The sequence below is a fragment of the Halichoerus grypus genome, chromosome 6 (genome assembly GCF_964656455.1).
Source record: "Halichoerus grypus chromosome 6, mHalGry1.hap1.1, whole genome shotgun sequence".
Classification (NCBI taxonomy): Eukaryota; Metazoa; Chordata; class Mammalia; order Carnivora; family Phocidae; genus Halichoerus; species Halichoerus grypus.
Window position 1 is genome coordinate 151,794,335 of NC_135717.1, and position 13,614 is coordinate 151,807,948.

General features: G+C 41.7%; 1 protein-coding gene across 1 annotated transcript in view; it reads left to right on the forward strand.

Annotated features, from left to right (window-relative positions):
* The window catches only part of PLEKHG7 (pleckstrin homology and RhoGEF domain containing G7), a 51,101-nt gene extending 37,487 nt beyond the window's left edge, over positions 1-13,614 (forward strand). The window contains 8 exon segments of the mRNA XM_036078066.1: positions 1,375-1,484; positions 1,843-1,936; positions 5,769-5,848; positions 6,001-6,034; positions 7,944-8,069; positions 8,072-8,095; positions 12,305-12,402; positions 13,501-13,614. Of these exon segments, the coding sequence (XP_035933959.1) occupies positions 1,375-1,484; positions 1,843-1,936; positions 5,769-5,848; positions 6,001-6,034; positions 7,944-8,069; positions 8,072-8,095; positions 12,305-12,402; positions 13,501-13,608 (674 nt within the window). The 3' untranslated portion in view covers positions 13,609-13,614.

Consider the following 13,614-nt stretch of genomic DNA (forward strand, 5'->3'; position numbering starts at 1 on the left):
AAACACACAAAACAATGGGCTCCAGTCACTTCCTGGCCAACCCTATGAGAACTCTAACACCAAGTGTGTGCAGGACGTGGCTTTGTCTCCACGGCGTTCAGAAGTGAGTTCAGGCAGGAAAAGACCTACTTCCCAGAAGATTGAAGGCACTTTGTTTTTAACGTCCATACTGAACCCACACACAAAGCAAATGGGGGTAAACACCACAGGGAGGCTTTCCGGAAGATAAATTACCATTCATCATCTTTTTTTTTTCTTTTCTTGGTCACTGAAATCCAGGGCCAATGTAAAATTATGCCAATTGCAATCTCAAGAACTGAAATTTGGAAATAGGAACTAAGCAAGCCCTGTGACAACTTAAGTTAATTTGTGGAGCTTTGTATAATTAAATTCAAATAAAGAAAGCCATGACATATGCCCATAAACCAAGATTTCCTGGGAAGCATCCAAAGGGAACAACTCAAATTGATTATCAGCTGTACAGAAATAATTTTTTTTTGCAAATTCAGAAGTAAAATGACCATTCAGTTGGGAGTTTCCTTCCTATTTTTCCAATTTTTTGTTCAAATTCTGAAATGACCCAAGGAACTAGAATTGAGCTTATTAACGAACGAGACAAAAACTCAAACACAGATTTTTTTAAACTTTTAAAGTCATTTTGGAGATTATGACTCATTTTGATAGGTCTGTGAGGAAGACAACAGCATCTCTTCTGGAGATTTCTCAATAAAATGTGGATCTTCGTCATTGAGGGAAGAGATTCCTGTGGGCTTCCTGTAAGTCTATGAGCTTAAAGATGACAAATTCTCAAGAATCCTACCCACCATGTGATTCTATGGGTCTATGACTTGCCCTCCATATTTCCAAAAATTATTTCAAAACCTCAATAGTAATATGTTATTTTAAAATGTTGGAAAATTAATACAAATCTTCAGAAGAGAAAATGAGTTCTTCTCAAAAAACAGTAATCATTCTTATCATGAAGGGGATGTAGGTCTTATGACTAGTGTAAAAAAGATGTTTGTCCTTGTTCATCTGATCTGTTTCCCCTCTAATTAAAGGCTGTATGGCTTAGGGAATAAGATAAAGCTACCAAAGGCTTTATTAGTATTATTGAAATAAAAATGCACAATACATTTCCAACTTAACTGAATTACATTAGTTAAGCTTCATTTTTCTCTGCAAGAGGCTGATTTCAAATGAGATTTTCTAAGACATTTAAACAGTAAGCAATATGTTAAATGAACTTAAGATACGGTTTGGCTCCAAAGGCAGCCAGTGTCTCTAAATGATTCCTGTGGATCTTGGTTAAATTTTATGCTGTAATGTCACATGCATTTAAGACTACACTGATTAGGTGTCTTGTTTTTCAAGGGATCTTGAAAGAAAAGTGGCTTGACAATTTCCAAAAATGTAGACATCTACAGGAGACTACAGTGTGGCCTCCACTTCGGGATAGAGATAAAAGATTTTTCATTCCAGAGGTACACAAAGGATCAATTAGGACTCATGTCCTTTTCCAGAAGTTTGGCATTTAGATGGAAATTAACACCCTAGTCTTAGAAAGTCCCCAGCTGTCCACGTGAATAGGAAATCTAGTTTTATGAGCAAGAAGTGAAGCCTTTGTCCACGTGGTGTTGTATGTGGGAGGCTGACATCCTCAGCCATTCTCGGGGATGGCCCTTCTGAGCGGTTTTCCATTCTGTCCCATTCCCATGTCCGTCTTCCAGAATTTCCAAGTGTTGCAAACCTTCTAGACAAAATGCATTGCCCCAGCTCCTGGAATATGTTCTCTTTCCATTACTAACAATATCTCTGTGATTTTCTCCCTTGTTTGGCAAGTGCCTGAAATGTATTTTTAAAGAACACACGGCAGAAAACATCTTGTTACCAACCAACAGACACCTTCTCTATGAAGAAAAATTAACTCTTGCAGGTAAATTACTGCTTCCTTTAAAAACTCAACATCTTTGCTACCTTGTAACTTGTCCAATCATTGCGAATGGAAGTGTGGGAGGGATGGTTGTTGCTTCTCTATGGCCAAGGCAATGCAAGCTGTGAATCAGAGCCTCCTAGGGACTCGCACAGACTCTACGGAACTAGGCACAGGCCCTCCATTTTCTCTCTGTGAAATGAGATAACCATGTCTATCCCATAAGGTTGTTGATTAAATAATAGACACGAAGAGCTTAGCACATGGTTTGGAATAGAGTAAACACTCAACGTCCCCTGTTGTCATCATGGCTTTACTCCTCCAGCGGGCAGGGCCACCATCCCGTCAGTGTGGATGGGGACCCTGTTATGTAATACACGTTGTGCTCGGTGGGTACCATTGGAGGATGTAAAGTACTTGTTCTGCAGAATCTTTTCCCTCTAGCTGGGAATATCTGCCATAGTGAGCAGACCTGCAGTATAAGTCCAGAAAAGCAAAGAGTCTGTGAAGCTGGAGGACCTGAGCAAGGCTTCATGTGGTCCATGGGGCTGCAGATGAGCTTGGGGGCATAGAAAGGATGGAGGTCCCTGGAAGGACAGGAGGGACAACCTCCCAGATGAAGAGCCTAGCAGGAGGAAAGGCTTGGCGGCAGAAGCCACCCAAGAATGTAAGTTCTAGCAGCATAGTGGTTCGGAGGGCGAGCTCCCCCCACCCACCCCCACCCCAGACCGCCAGGCTCACTTCCTGGCTCAGCCTCCTCTACCTGTGTGCCCGTAGGCCCCTAACAGCAATCCTGCCACACTGCAGTTTCCTCCCTTTGTTGTGAGGATTCAATGAGCTAATGAAAGAATGGCTGGCACTGAGTCAGTGCTCAGTAAATACTATCATGATCAGAAACGGCTGCCAGGCTGAAATAAGATTTGCAGCCATTCACTTATTCATTTCTGCACAAACTCTTGATTGGTCACCCGCTGTGTGGGAAGCCTTGTGGGACATGAAGTTGTCTATTTACGGTAGTGTGATCCAGTGGGGCGGTGCTGGGCAATAATTCCTTATTGAATACACATTGCTGAGAATCTGCTATATTTTAAGTAGAGCAACAAGATGTCAGGTTGGGACACAATACCCACCCGGCAACCGCCGATTAGGAAGGATAGACATGCCCAGGATGTACATTGAGGGGCTACTGCATGCATTTTCTCCTTCCAGTAAATTATGCAGAGAAGTTAATCCCATGGTATCGGTGAAGACTCTGAGGCTCGGGGAGGTTCTGTGATCGTGCTCAAGTTCACCTGGCACATTAAACGGCCAGACCAGAGCAGACCCACGCCAGGCCACCTCAGCCGAGGAGGCTTCCAGAATCCCAGCCACGGCCTTGGAAGCCAAACTGAGGGACCCAGCCAGGAAACTGCTGACAACAAGAAGTCGTTGAGCTCTTGGACAAGACTGTAATAGGTTTCAAATGCTGTTGAAGAAAGAGTTATCAGAAGCAAAGCACAAAGAGGTGCAGAGGAGAGAACCAAGGTTGAGAGACCAGCCGGAAGCTCCTCAGTGAAGCAGGGTGAGGTGAGAAGAGCCTGGGCCTGGGCTTCTCAGCTGTTCTTAACCTGGAGGCCAGGCCCTGCCCACTTCCATTTGAAAAGATGACAGTTTTAATTCTCTTTGATGTTAGTTACACTTCAAAAACAATTACACATCGTGACAAAACCAAATCAAAGTAATGAAGCAACTCGGTTCTCAAGCTGCCTTCTCTTCCAAAACTGACCTCTACCTGGAATTATCAGAGATTTTGATTTGTCCCTTCCATCTATCTACCCACTTCCCAACACGGCGAGGCACGCTGGCCTAGCCTAAACCGTTCGACACAGCATAAATAGAAAAAGACAAATGTGAAAGATATTTCAAAGGCAAAGGCAGGAGGACTTCAGGATTGATAAAGTGGATAAAGAGAAAATGAGTCGAAGACGCCCCCAAGTGTCCTAATCTATGTGCCTGAAAGGTTGGTTGAGCAACACTGAGGGTGACGGAGAGAGTGGGTCAGGGGGTCAAATTTAGGGTTCGGGGGTGGGCATGATAAGTCATGTGGAAGCTGGATAAACACGCCCATGACCATCTCTCAGTGAAAAGCCATGTCAGATGTGCGTTCACACGTCACGTGGGATCGGGGTGCTTGTCATGGAAGCGTGGGTGGGAGGCTGGCTCTGCCATCCCTGGGGAATTACTTTTTCTGCATGGTCTAAAATGAGTCACAGTGTGTCTACATGCTAGCAGGTGGGAAAAGGAAGAGGGGACAGATCAGAGCCCTGCTGTTTAAGGATATGACCCAGAAGTTGCCCACTTTTGTTCATATCCATCAGTCAGGTTTAGTCTCTTGGCCATATTTAGCTACCAGGGAAGCTGGGAGATGGAGTATTTGTTGGAAGGTGGACATGTAGCCACTAAAACTCAGAAATTCCATTACTACAAAGGCGGGGTGAATGGCTTTTAAGGGACAGCCAGCAAGCTGTCTTTACCACGCCTGATCTGCAAACAGAAAATTTTCTAGTAGTGATGGAATACAATTTAAAAAAAATATATTCAAGGACAATTCAAGATTGGATAAAATATGGGATATCTCTGCCTTGCAAATATAGAATCCTTCCTCTATTAAAAGAGGGGAGGAAATAAAAATGAATCCTTACTATTTTGTACATTGACTTAACCTTAGCCACACAGTTTCCTGGGGTTACAGTATATGAGAAAGAACTTCTAGAAAAATATTAATTAATTTACTGATTTTTCTTATATTTACTTTAAACTTCTGCCACACTCACCTCTGAATGGACTATCTATTCCTCTGAAATCATTGCCATTTAACCACTTCTGTTTCTAATTTCTAAGGGATAGAGTAGAATAGGGAGGGGATTCTTCATTCTACTATTTAATTTCTCTTCTACTACTATCCCCTTCTTAGGGAGAAGTATAAAAGCCCATTTGCCTTAAGTAACTATGAAAAGTGATATCACAAAAGTTTGTAAATATAAAGCTACATGATGAATATTTAAATATGTACAGACACACTACGAAACTTGGGAAGGAAGTCACTTTAATGACTGTCTTAATCAGCTAGCACTGTCATAATAACATACCAGAGACTAGGCCACTTAAAGAACAGAATTTTATTTCTCACAGTTCCAGAGGCTGGAAGTCCATGACCAAGTTGCCAACTGATTAGGTTTCTGGTGAGGGCTGTCTTCTCAGCTTGCAGATGACCTCCTTCTCAGCATCCCCCCGTGTGTATCCTCTAATGATGGCACTAATCCTACTGGATCAGGGCTCCACTCTTATGCCTTCATTTAATCTTACTTACGTACTCCTAATATAGCCACATTGGAGGTTAGGGCTTCGACATAGGAGTTTGGGGGGCGGGAGACACAATTCAGTTCACAGCAATAACAACATGCCTTTTTTCCTAGTCACATGTATCTTTGCCAGTGACCGCCCAGATGAGTCAAAAGGCAAAAATACTGCAAGTTCCATTAGTCAATAGATGTGTCCTAGGCTTAGCTGAAACCATTGCAAATACCATCCAGGTTATCTTAGATCCACATGAAATGCATCACAAATACAATGTCTTTAAAGTTGGAAGCATGGGCTCACATCAAGTCTCTGCTTTAGGGAGAAATCAACTCAACAGTAATGCAGTTTTCTGATCCACATGATTGGAGCTTCCTAAGGTGTAACCCTGGTATGCCCTAACACCCACCCTGTCTTGTTTTCTAAGGGATTCTTTGATTTAAAAAACACCTTCTGCTTACTATTTCCAGCCCCAACTTCACCTTCTTTTTTTCCTCAGAAAGCACAAGATTCCTAGATGTTTATCTGTTTCTCTCTGATGATTTCCTCTTAGTTACAAAAACTAAGCACCACAAAAAGGTAAAATGCTGTTATTTCTAAATAAGTCTGCTAAATAAGGTTAGAAATATTTCTAAATAAGTTGCATTAAAAATATAAAAGATTGTTATACATCAGATTGGATTTCACCCTCTAAAAAATGGAGGCATTATGGAATAGTGGCTTTTTTATAGTCCTATAGCTCTGAACTGAAAAACAATACCAAAAGCAAGTTACCTTTCTTAAGGATGTCAGAGAATGTATACATTCTTAGAATGACTTAGTCTGGGGATGGCTGGGTGGCTCAGGCGATTAAGCATCTGCCTTCGGCTCAGGTCATGATCTCAGGGTCCTGGGATCCAGTCCCGCATCGGGCTCCCTGCTCAGTGGGGAGCCTGCTTCTCCCTCTGCCCCTCCCCACTGCTCGTGCACTCTCTCTCTCTCTCTCTGTCTCTCTCTCTGACAAATAAATAAATGAAATCTTAAAAAAAAAAAGAAAAAAAGAATGACTTGGTCTGTATACTTGTAAGTCCCAAAAGCCTGGATTTTCCCCTGACCTGCCTAAGCAAATGAAACCACACTGCTGTCTTCCATGTTGGTCTTTGTCCACCACCCATGGCGTGTTGCTGGTGTCGTGGTGAGCATCACTGGCTTCCAGATAGCCCACCACAGCCAAGCAGCCAGAGAGCAGGGGGCTCTCTAAGCTGTCTGCTCTCATGTGTCGAGGTGATCTTCACCCCTCATTCTGACTCGAAAGCTCACATCATTCCTGAGAAATGACAATTTGGGAGCCCTGAGCTCTCAGTGTCCACCTCGGCAGAAACCAACCACTGTTGGAGCTGGCAAAATGGACAAAATGAGTCAACTGGGGGCTAAAGCCACAAAATCTCTTCTGAGAACAGGGATTTTTCCCACTACTTCAGTATTAATGTTTCCATCATGGTTGTTGTTACCACACATCAAGCCATGGGGTCTCGTGGTCCACTCAAGGCTTTCTGTCTGATCTCCTCCTTCACAGTGTGCTCCCTGAATGACATGTGCAGAGTGGCAGCAGGAGCAGGGGACTCCCCCAATGCTCTCGGGCACCTGCCCTCAGAGCAGGGAGGGGGAGCTGCAGTGGGTCTCAGGTCCTCAGAGATAGCTGATGTTGTTTCATTCCACTTCTTTACCAAATGACTCAGCCTTACACCGATGTCAGATCATGAACTTGACATTTCACATCTTTTAATAACCGAAGCTTCTAGATGGCATGTTGGTTAGTTGAGCTAAATCATTTAAGGATCTTTAAGCAATACAATAGATACCCATTAATCCATCTGTGAATAGTTGATCGGTGGGTGGGAAGGGCATGGGTGCTGCAGAATATTAAGAGTCACAGTTTGGAAAGTTGGATGGCCTTCTATTTTAAGCTATCCAGACTAGCATGTCTGAACAACTTAAGCTCTGAAAAATCACCATCCCCTTCGAAAACTGTGATGCCAACACAGTTTGCCTTCACTTCAAATAGTGGCACAAATCAGAGCATGAGAATTAATGGCAGCCCATAGGAACCATATTAGAAGGTAATATGCCAGTTTCATGTTTCATAACTTGATTCCAAAATAAGGAATGTTATCTGTTTAAATTCCTATTTTGTTTCCTCTTTGCTATTTGATGCACATTATATGTCATGCAAATCACAGTCTTTGACACTTTTTTAAAAAATTGAGCATCTTATATTCAGCGTCTTAAATCATTCAATTATTACAAATTATAGGCATGGAATCTATTTAGAGTTTAATGTTAGATTCTATGGCCAGAGCTGACCAAGATGAGGCTCTGATTCATCTAAAAGTACTAGAGAGAGATACTGGAAATGAACATCTTCCCAGTGATGTGATGGAGACTTAAATGTTTCCCCGTTGTGGACATCACCCATTATTTATTCAGACCACTGAACTTGGGAATCAGGAACACTAAGTACTTTAACTTTAAATCACTATTTATTGGAGGGAAATGCTTTTCAAGATCCAGAGAGAATAGTTGGCTGGAGTTCAAGCAACTGTTTCTAACAGTCAATTTGGTTAAGGATGCACATTAGGTATGTGCATCAGTATTGGCTTCCTGTTTGCCGCATCATTTTCTTCTTTACTTTCAGAAACGTGGATGCTCGACACTGGTTTCCTGTGTCCTTCACTCATTCCTGAGCTGCAAACAGTAATACAAGAGGGTGGCTCGTGTACAGTACTTGATCAGCCCATTGCACTAGACAGATTGGTGGTCAAAGTATTGATCCACTCCACGCGTCAGGTATGTGTTTATTTTCATCATTCGGCTTATCTGTTTGCCATCACAGAGTTTTATATTGGCCTTTTTTTTTTTTTTTTGGTAATAAGACATGAATTCAGTTTAAATCTTCATAAAATAACAATGCTGCATTCCTATGTGGCTATCGCTCACTCTACAAATTAGTTCTGGAAAAATGTTGGGCTTGGTTTCTAATGCTTGGATAACCCAGCTCTGCCACTTGCTAGTTGTGTGACATAACGCAAGGTGTATGAATTTTCTCAGCCACAGGTTTCTCTTGGTAAAAGAGGAATATCTACCTCAGTGGGTCGTCAGGAGATTGAAAGGAAATAATGCTTGTAAAGCACTCAGTAAACTATTATCAGTATTATGATATCATTACTAGTACTATTGCAATTGGTAAAGCACTGGTAAACCAAGCCTAAGATATTATAATAGCTCCATGGAAAGAAATATGTCAGGAATGAATAAATAAATATATATATACACATTCATGTATACACGTTTGTGTCAGAAATACATTATCATCTCATTCACTTACCAAGCATTCCCTGAGTGTCTCCTGAGAACCAGGCTCTGGACACCCTGGAGTTACAAAGACAGCTAAGAAACAGCCCTTGTTTGGGGGGAACCCTCAGAGCAATCAAAAATCAATAGTAAATCCTGTTGTGAAAGCCCTGGGACTCTGGGGACTTGAAGGACATTTCAGTTTCCTCAGTGCTGGGTGAATGGCCTCAGTGTGCAGAAGGAAACAGCAAGTCTTTCTGCCCTGGGTATAGACACCTAGGAGACCAGATGGAGCGTGGGGGGGGTTGGGGGGGTGAGGCAGGAGACCACCTTCCTGTCCTAAGGGAGGAGCAGGAAAAAAGGGAGCACTACCTATGCCCTCAATTCCCAACACAGCGGCCAAGCCCAGAGCTTCAGTGAGTAGCATGGGCCCACCCTGAACATGGTGGAGCAATATTTCACATTGAATGAATGAATACACACATGGATAATAATACTAATAGCAAACATTGACATAGTTATGTTATATGACCAAGGTATATATTTAAATGCTTTACATGTTAACTCATGAATGGAAGCAAACTCTCCCCAAGAGCAGAAAGGCTCCACCAAGGCAAACCTGCATCCAGAACCCTAGCCTTCTGCCCTCTGTCTTTTCTTTCCACTTCCACTAAGATGTGCTGAAACAACGTGGTCAGGCCGAAAGGCCGCATATCTGAATTGGTTGGAACCACTTGCAGTCTATATAGACCAAAGTGTGCCTAAGCCAGAGGACGTTTCTAGAGAAAGCCTAAAAAGCGGCATCTCAGCCCCTGGGAGTGCACCGCCCCCCAGCCTCATCCCTGCCCCCGTCCCTGTGGGAGCTGCTGCCCTGCTCAGTGGATGGCAGAGCAGTGTAGATGGGCAGAGACTCAGTATGGGAGGCCCAGACATACTTTTGTTCGTTTGCTCAGTTTACTTTTTCATGGGGCAAATGTCATTAGCAGAGGCTATCTTAGGGCAGGAAATTTTTCTCTCACTACAGTGGCCATAGTAATAAGATGATAAACGCCCTTGAGGGGAGGAAGCCGTCAGAACCACAGGGGAAGAGCAGAAGCAGCTTGGGCTGAGGGCTCAGGTTAGCAACGGCCCTGCCATCTTTAAGAACTCGACTTCCTGGGAGATCTCACGTCACTGGATTACCTGGAGAGATGCATGTTTTTTCTCTTCTAGTCTTCTTTTTTTTTTTTTTTTTTAATAAAAACAGTATCTTCTTTAAAGCTATATGTCCACCATTTTTTGTTATTTTCTGATTTGCTACTACCATCTTGTTTTATATACATATATTTTTTTTCCTCATTCCCCTCATCTAATTATTTTGACTGTTGAGATAACAGGTGCATGAACCGAAATAGCTGTCAAGTGGAAAAGAATAAAGGGTGAAAAAAGAAGAGATGGTGCTTTGGAGTGATTGACAACCTAGTTTCAAATCCTGGCTATGTCATTTACAAGCTGGGTGACCTTGGAAAAACTAAATCTGTGTCCTCATTCATAAGTAGGAACTAGAGGACTTAGTCAGTTGCTGTGTGCTTTAAATGATACAAAAAGGAGGAAAAAAACAACGCAGTGTCCAGTACATATTAAGGCCTTAATAAGTGGTGTCAGTTATTATAATTATTATATTGGAATGTCAGGCAAGAAAAAGGGCAATTCTTGACCATATATTTTCTCTCCTCATTTTATTTTACACGCCTAGCTGGACCAGTTCCTTTTGCTTATAAAGTCCCCTTGTACCCATATTACAAATCAAACAGATGAGGGATGCCTTGAATAATTGAGAACTGCAGTTGTAATTTTTGAGGAAAATGGATTCCAAAATCCAGCCAAGAACAACAACAACCTGATCTGTGAAGCCTCACTTGCTACGGGGAATTTATAAGGAGAAAAATCAGGGAGTAAAACAAACCCAGTCAGATCTTTTTTCCAGAAAGTCATTTTAATAGTCCTCTCATCTCAGAGAAGCTGGACGGAATTTCATGACCTTAACAGATTTCGTTGTGGTAGAATTTAGGAATTAGGAGGTTTAGAGTGCTTTGAGTATTACCTGTGATACTAGAATAGTTCTCACAGTTAAGAAAATAAAAGTCTTGTAATCACTTTGATTCTGAAATGAGGCCCAACCTACCGCCATGAGTCTGAGTTAAACCCACACATTTCATCGAATACAAATAATGACAGTGGACAAGCATCAGGATAAGGATCAGCCAGGAGTAAGAGTCCTGAGTGCCTCCTCCACTCTTAAGTACTCCTTGATATGACCAGAAGACGAGCCTGAGTTGGTTTTCTGTGTGTTCCTAGACATAAGTAACCGCATAGGCTGCAGAATTTTACTCCCTGTGTGGTATTAATAATTCAAGGAAGAAGCTTTCCTTTTAAAAGCTCCTGCTACATTTAAAAAAAAGGGGGTGGGGTGCCCAGGTGGCTCAGTCGCTTAAGCTTCCACCTTCAGTTCAGGTCATGATCCCAGGGTCCTGGTATCGAGTCCCGCATCAGGCTCCCTGCTCAGCGGGGGGAGTCTGCTTCTCCCTCTGTCTGCCGCTCCCCCTGCTTGTGCTCACGCTTTCTTTCTCTGTCAAATAGATAAATAAAATCTTTTTTTTTTTAAAAAAAAGGAACTGCTTTCCCGGTATCTCCTATAGTTTCTTTAAGAGACCAGCTAGGAAATGACAGAACAGACTGCTTCTTTTTCTTTTTTTTTTTTTTTTAAGATTTTATTTATTTATTTGAGAGAGAGAATGAGATAGAGAGAGAGAGCATGAGAGGGGGGAGGGTCAGAGGGCGAAGCAGGCTCCCTGCTGAGCAGGGAGCCTGATGGGGGACTCGATCCTGGGACTCCAGGATCATGACCTGAGCCGAAGGCAGTCGCTTAACCAACTGAGCCACCCAGGCGCCCAGACTGCTTCTTTTTCAAGTGCACAAACCACACCAACACTTCTGTTTGTTTCACATTTCACATAGTTTGGTAGAGGCTGAATTTTGAGTCAATTTTTTGGCCTGTTGTGAAGCGCTCAGATTTGGTATTTTTGCTACATCTTAATTTGTTTATAACCCTTGTTTTGCTGTGATTTCACTTTAAATTCAAAAGTAACATTTTAAAAAGGAGTGGTGGAAGTCAAAGAAACAATATTCTTTTCCATATTTTTATTGTCTATATTTTATATACATACTATCCACCTAACATGCTAGATTTCTTCTAGAAGTTGCCCATTTTCCATCAGGTAAGCCATAATTGCATTTCATCAAGCCCCACTTGTTGTTAGGTAAGGAAAAAAGGGTTTTCACATTTAAGTGGGCTCTATTTGGACATAGTAGTGAAGTCTTGATCTTGGAATCCGATTTTTTTTTTTTTTTTTTTTTGTAATCTACATAAACCTCCCACATTCATTAAAAACAAATACTCTAGGGCACCTGGTTGGCTCAGTTGGTTAAGCGACTGCCTACTGCTCAGGTCATGATCCTGGAGTCCCAGGATCAAGTTCCGCATCAGCCTCCCTGCTCAGCAGGGGGTCTGCTTCTCCCTCCGACCCTCCCCCTCCCATGCTCTCTCTCTCTTTCTCTCAAATAAATAAAATCTTTAAAAAAAAAAAACCAAATACTCTAGGTTCTTGTACTGAGAAACTGTTTGGATTTCGTATTAAGTGATTTGTCTTTGTAATCTTTTTCTAGCGTTCAGGCTGAGAAATGCTTTCCTTGTACAACATGGAAACAGGTCTTGACAGCGTAGAGTAGCGTTCTTATTACAAGCCCGAACGGAAAACATCAAAGTATCTATTTCGGTTTTATAGGGTTTGATTCTTCAGGCTTGACATAAGGAAAAATCTCACTCCAACCCTCTTAAGTAATGGGAAATGGGAAATTTTGTGTATTTCCTTCCCTGGCTCTGGGAAGGGCAGAAGTTAAGAGAGGAAGGATGTAGACATCTAGTCCATATCATGCTGAGAAATGTCAGGAGTTGACCATTTCCCTACACTCTCACAGCTGGCACAACCACCTTCATTTTCTCCTGGACCAGAAGCTCGAGTGCTGCCTCTGAGTTCTGCAGCTTATATAAAACAATGGGGGAAAGAACTGCTTTTGGATTGCATGATTGACTTTTAAGGGGTTCCAATCATTTTTCAAAGTATTGGTATGCAAATAATGTAATGTCAGCTTAAATGAGGGGCTGCTGGCAGTAATGAACCACCTTTGAAAATATGCCAGTGTTTAAAAAAAAGAAAATATGCCAGTGTTGATACAGCTATGGAGGGGAAGAGCAGTTGCCTGACTCTGGTTTCTCTATCTTAGAAGTTTCCATTTTTGTCTTTCTCCAGGAAGGTTTACATCATAGCAGCAACATGGCCCAACAATTAATGCAAGTATTGCATTACTCTCAGTAACTCAATTTCCTGGGTCAGCTCCTCAGTCTGTTTTTCAAATTATGCCACTATTTCCATACGAAATGGAAATTCAAGAAATTGAACTTTCAAACTATTTATATTCTGTTTTTCAAATTACGCCACTTGTTAAGAACTATCTCCATACAAAATGGAAATTCAAGAAATTGAAACTTTCAATATTCTCGGTGCTCATTTTTCTAATTAGTCATCATTGACTATTATGGTTCCTTGATTACTCCTGTTTTCCCAACTTCCATACCATACTCATTTAATCCATTGCACTTTCATGGATGATTAGAGATACTTTATGATATTAGATTTTAGAAAGAAAATGGGAAATATGCAAATGTTTCATTAGTCTTCAGTTTTAAAGAGCAAGTCAGTAAGTAAAAGGAAAATATTAGTCCAAATATGTGAAAAATTGTCAACATCCTCTCTCTCTCTCTCTCTCTCTATATATATATATATATATATTTTTTTTAACAGGAAACATGGATGGCACAAATAACAGCAGCGGTCTCTTGCTTCACCAAGAATCAGGAAACCAAAAATATATCTTTATTTACATTGTCTGCAGAATCCTCTGAAATTTAGGGAACT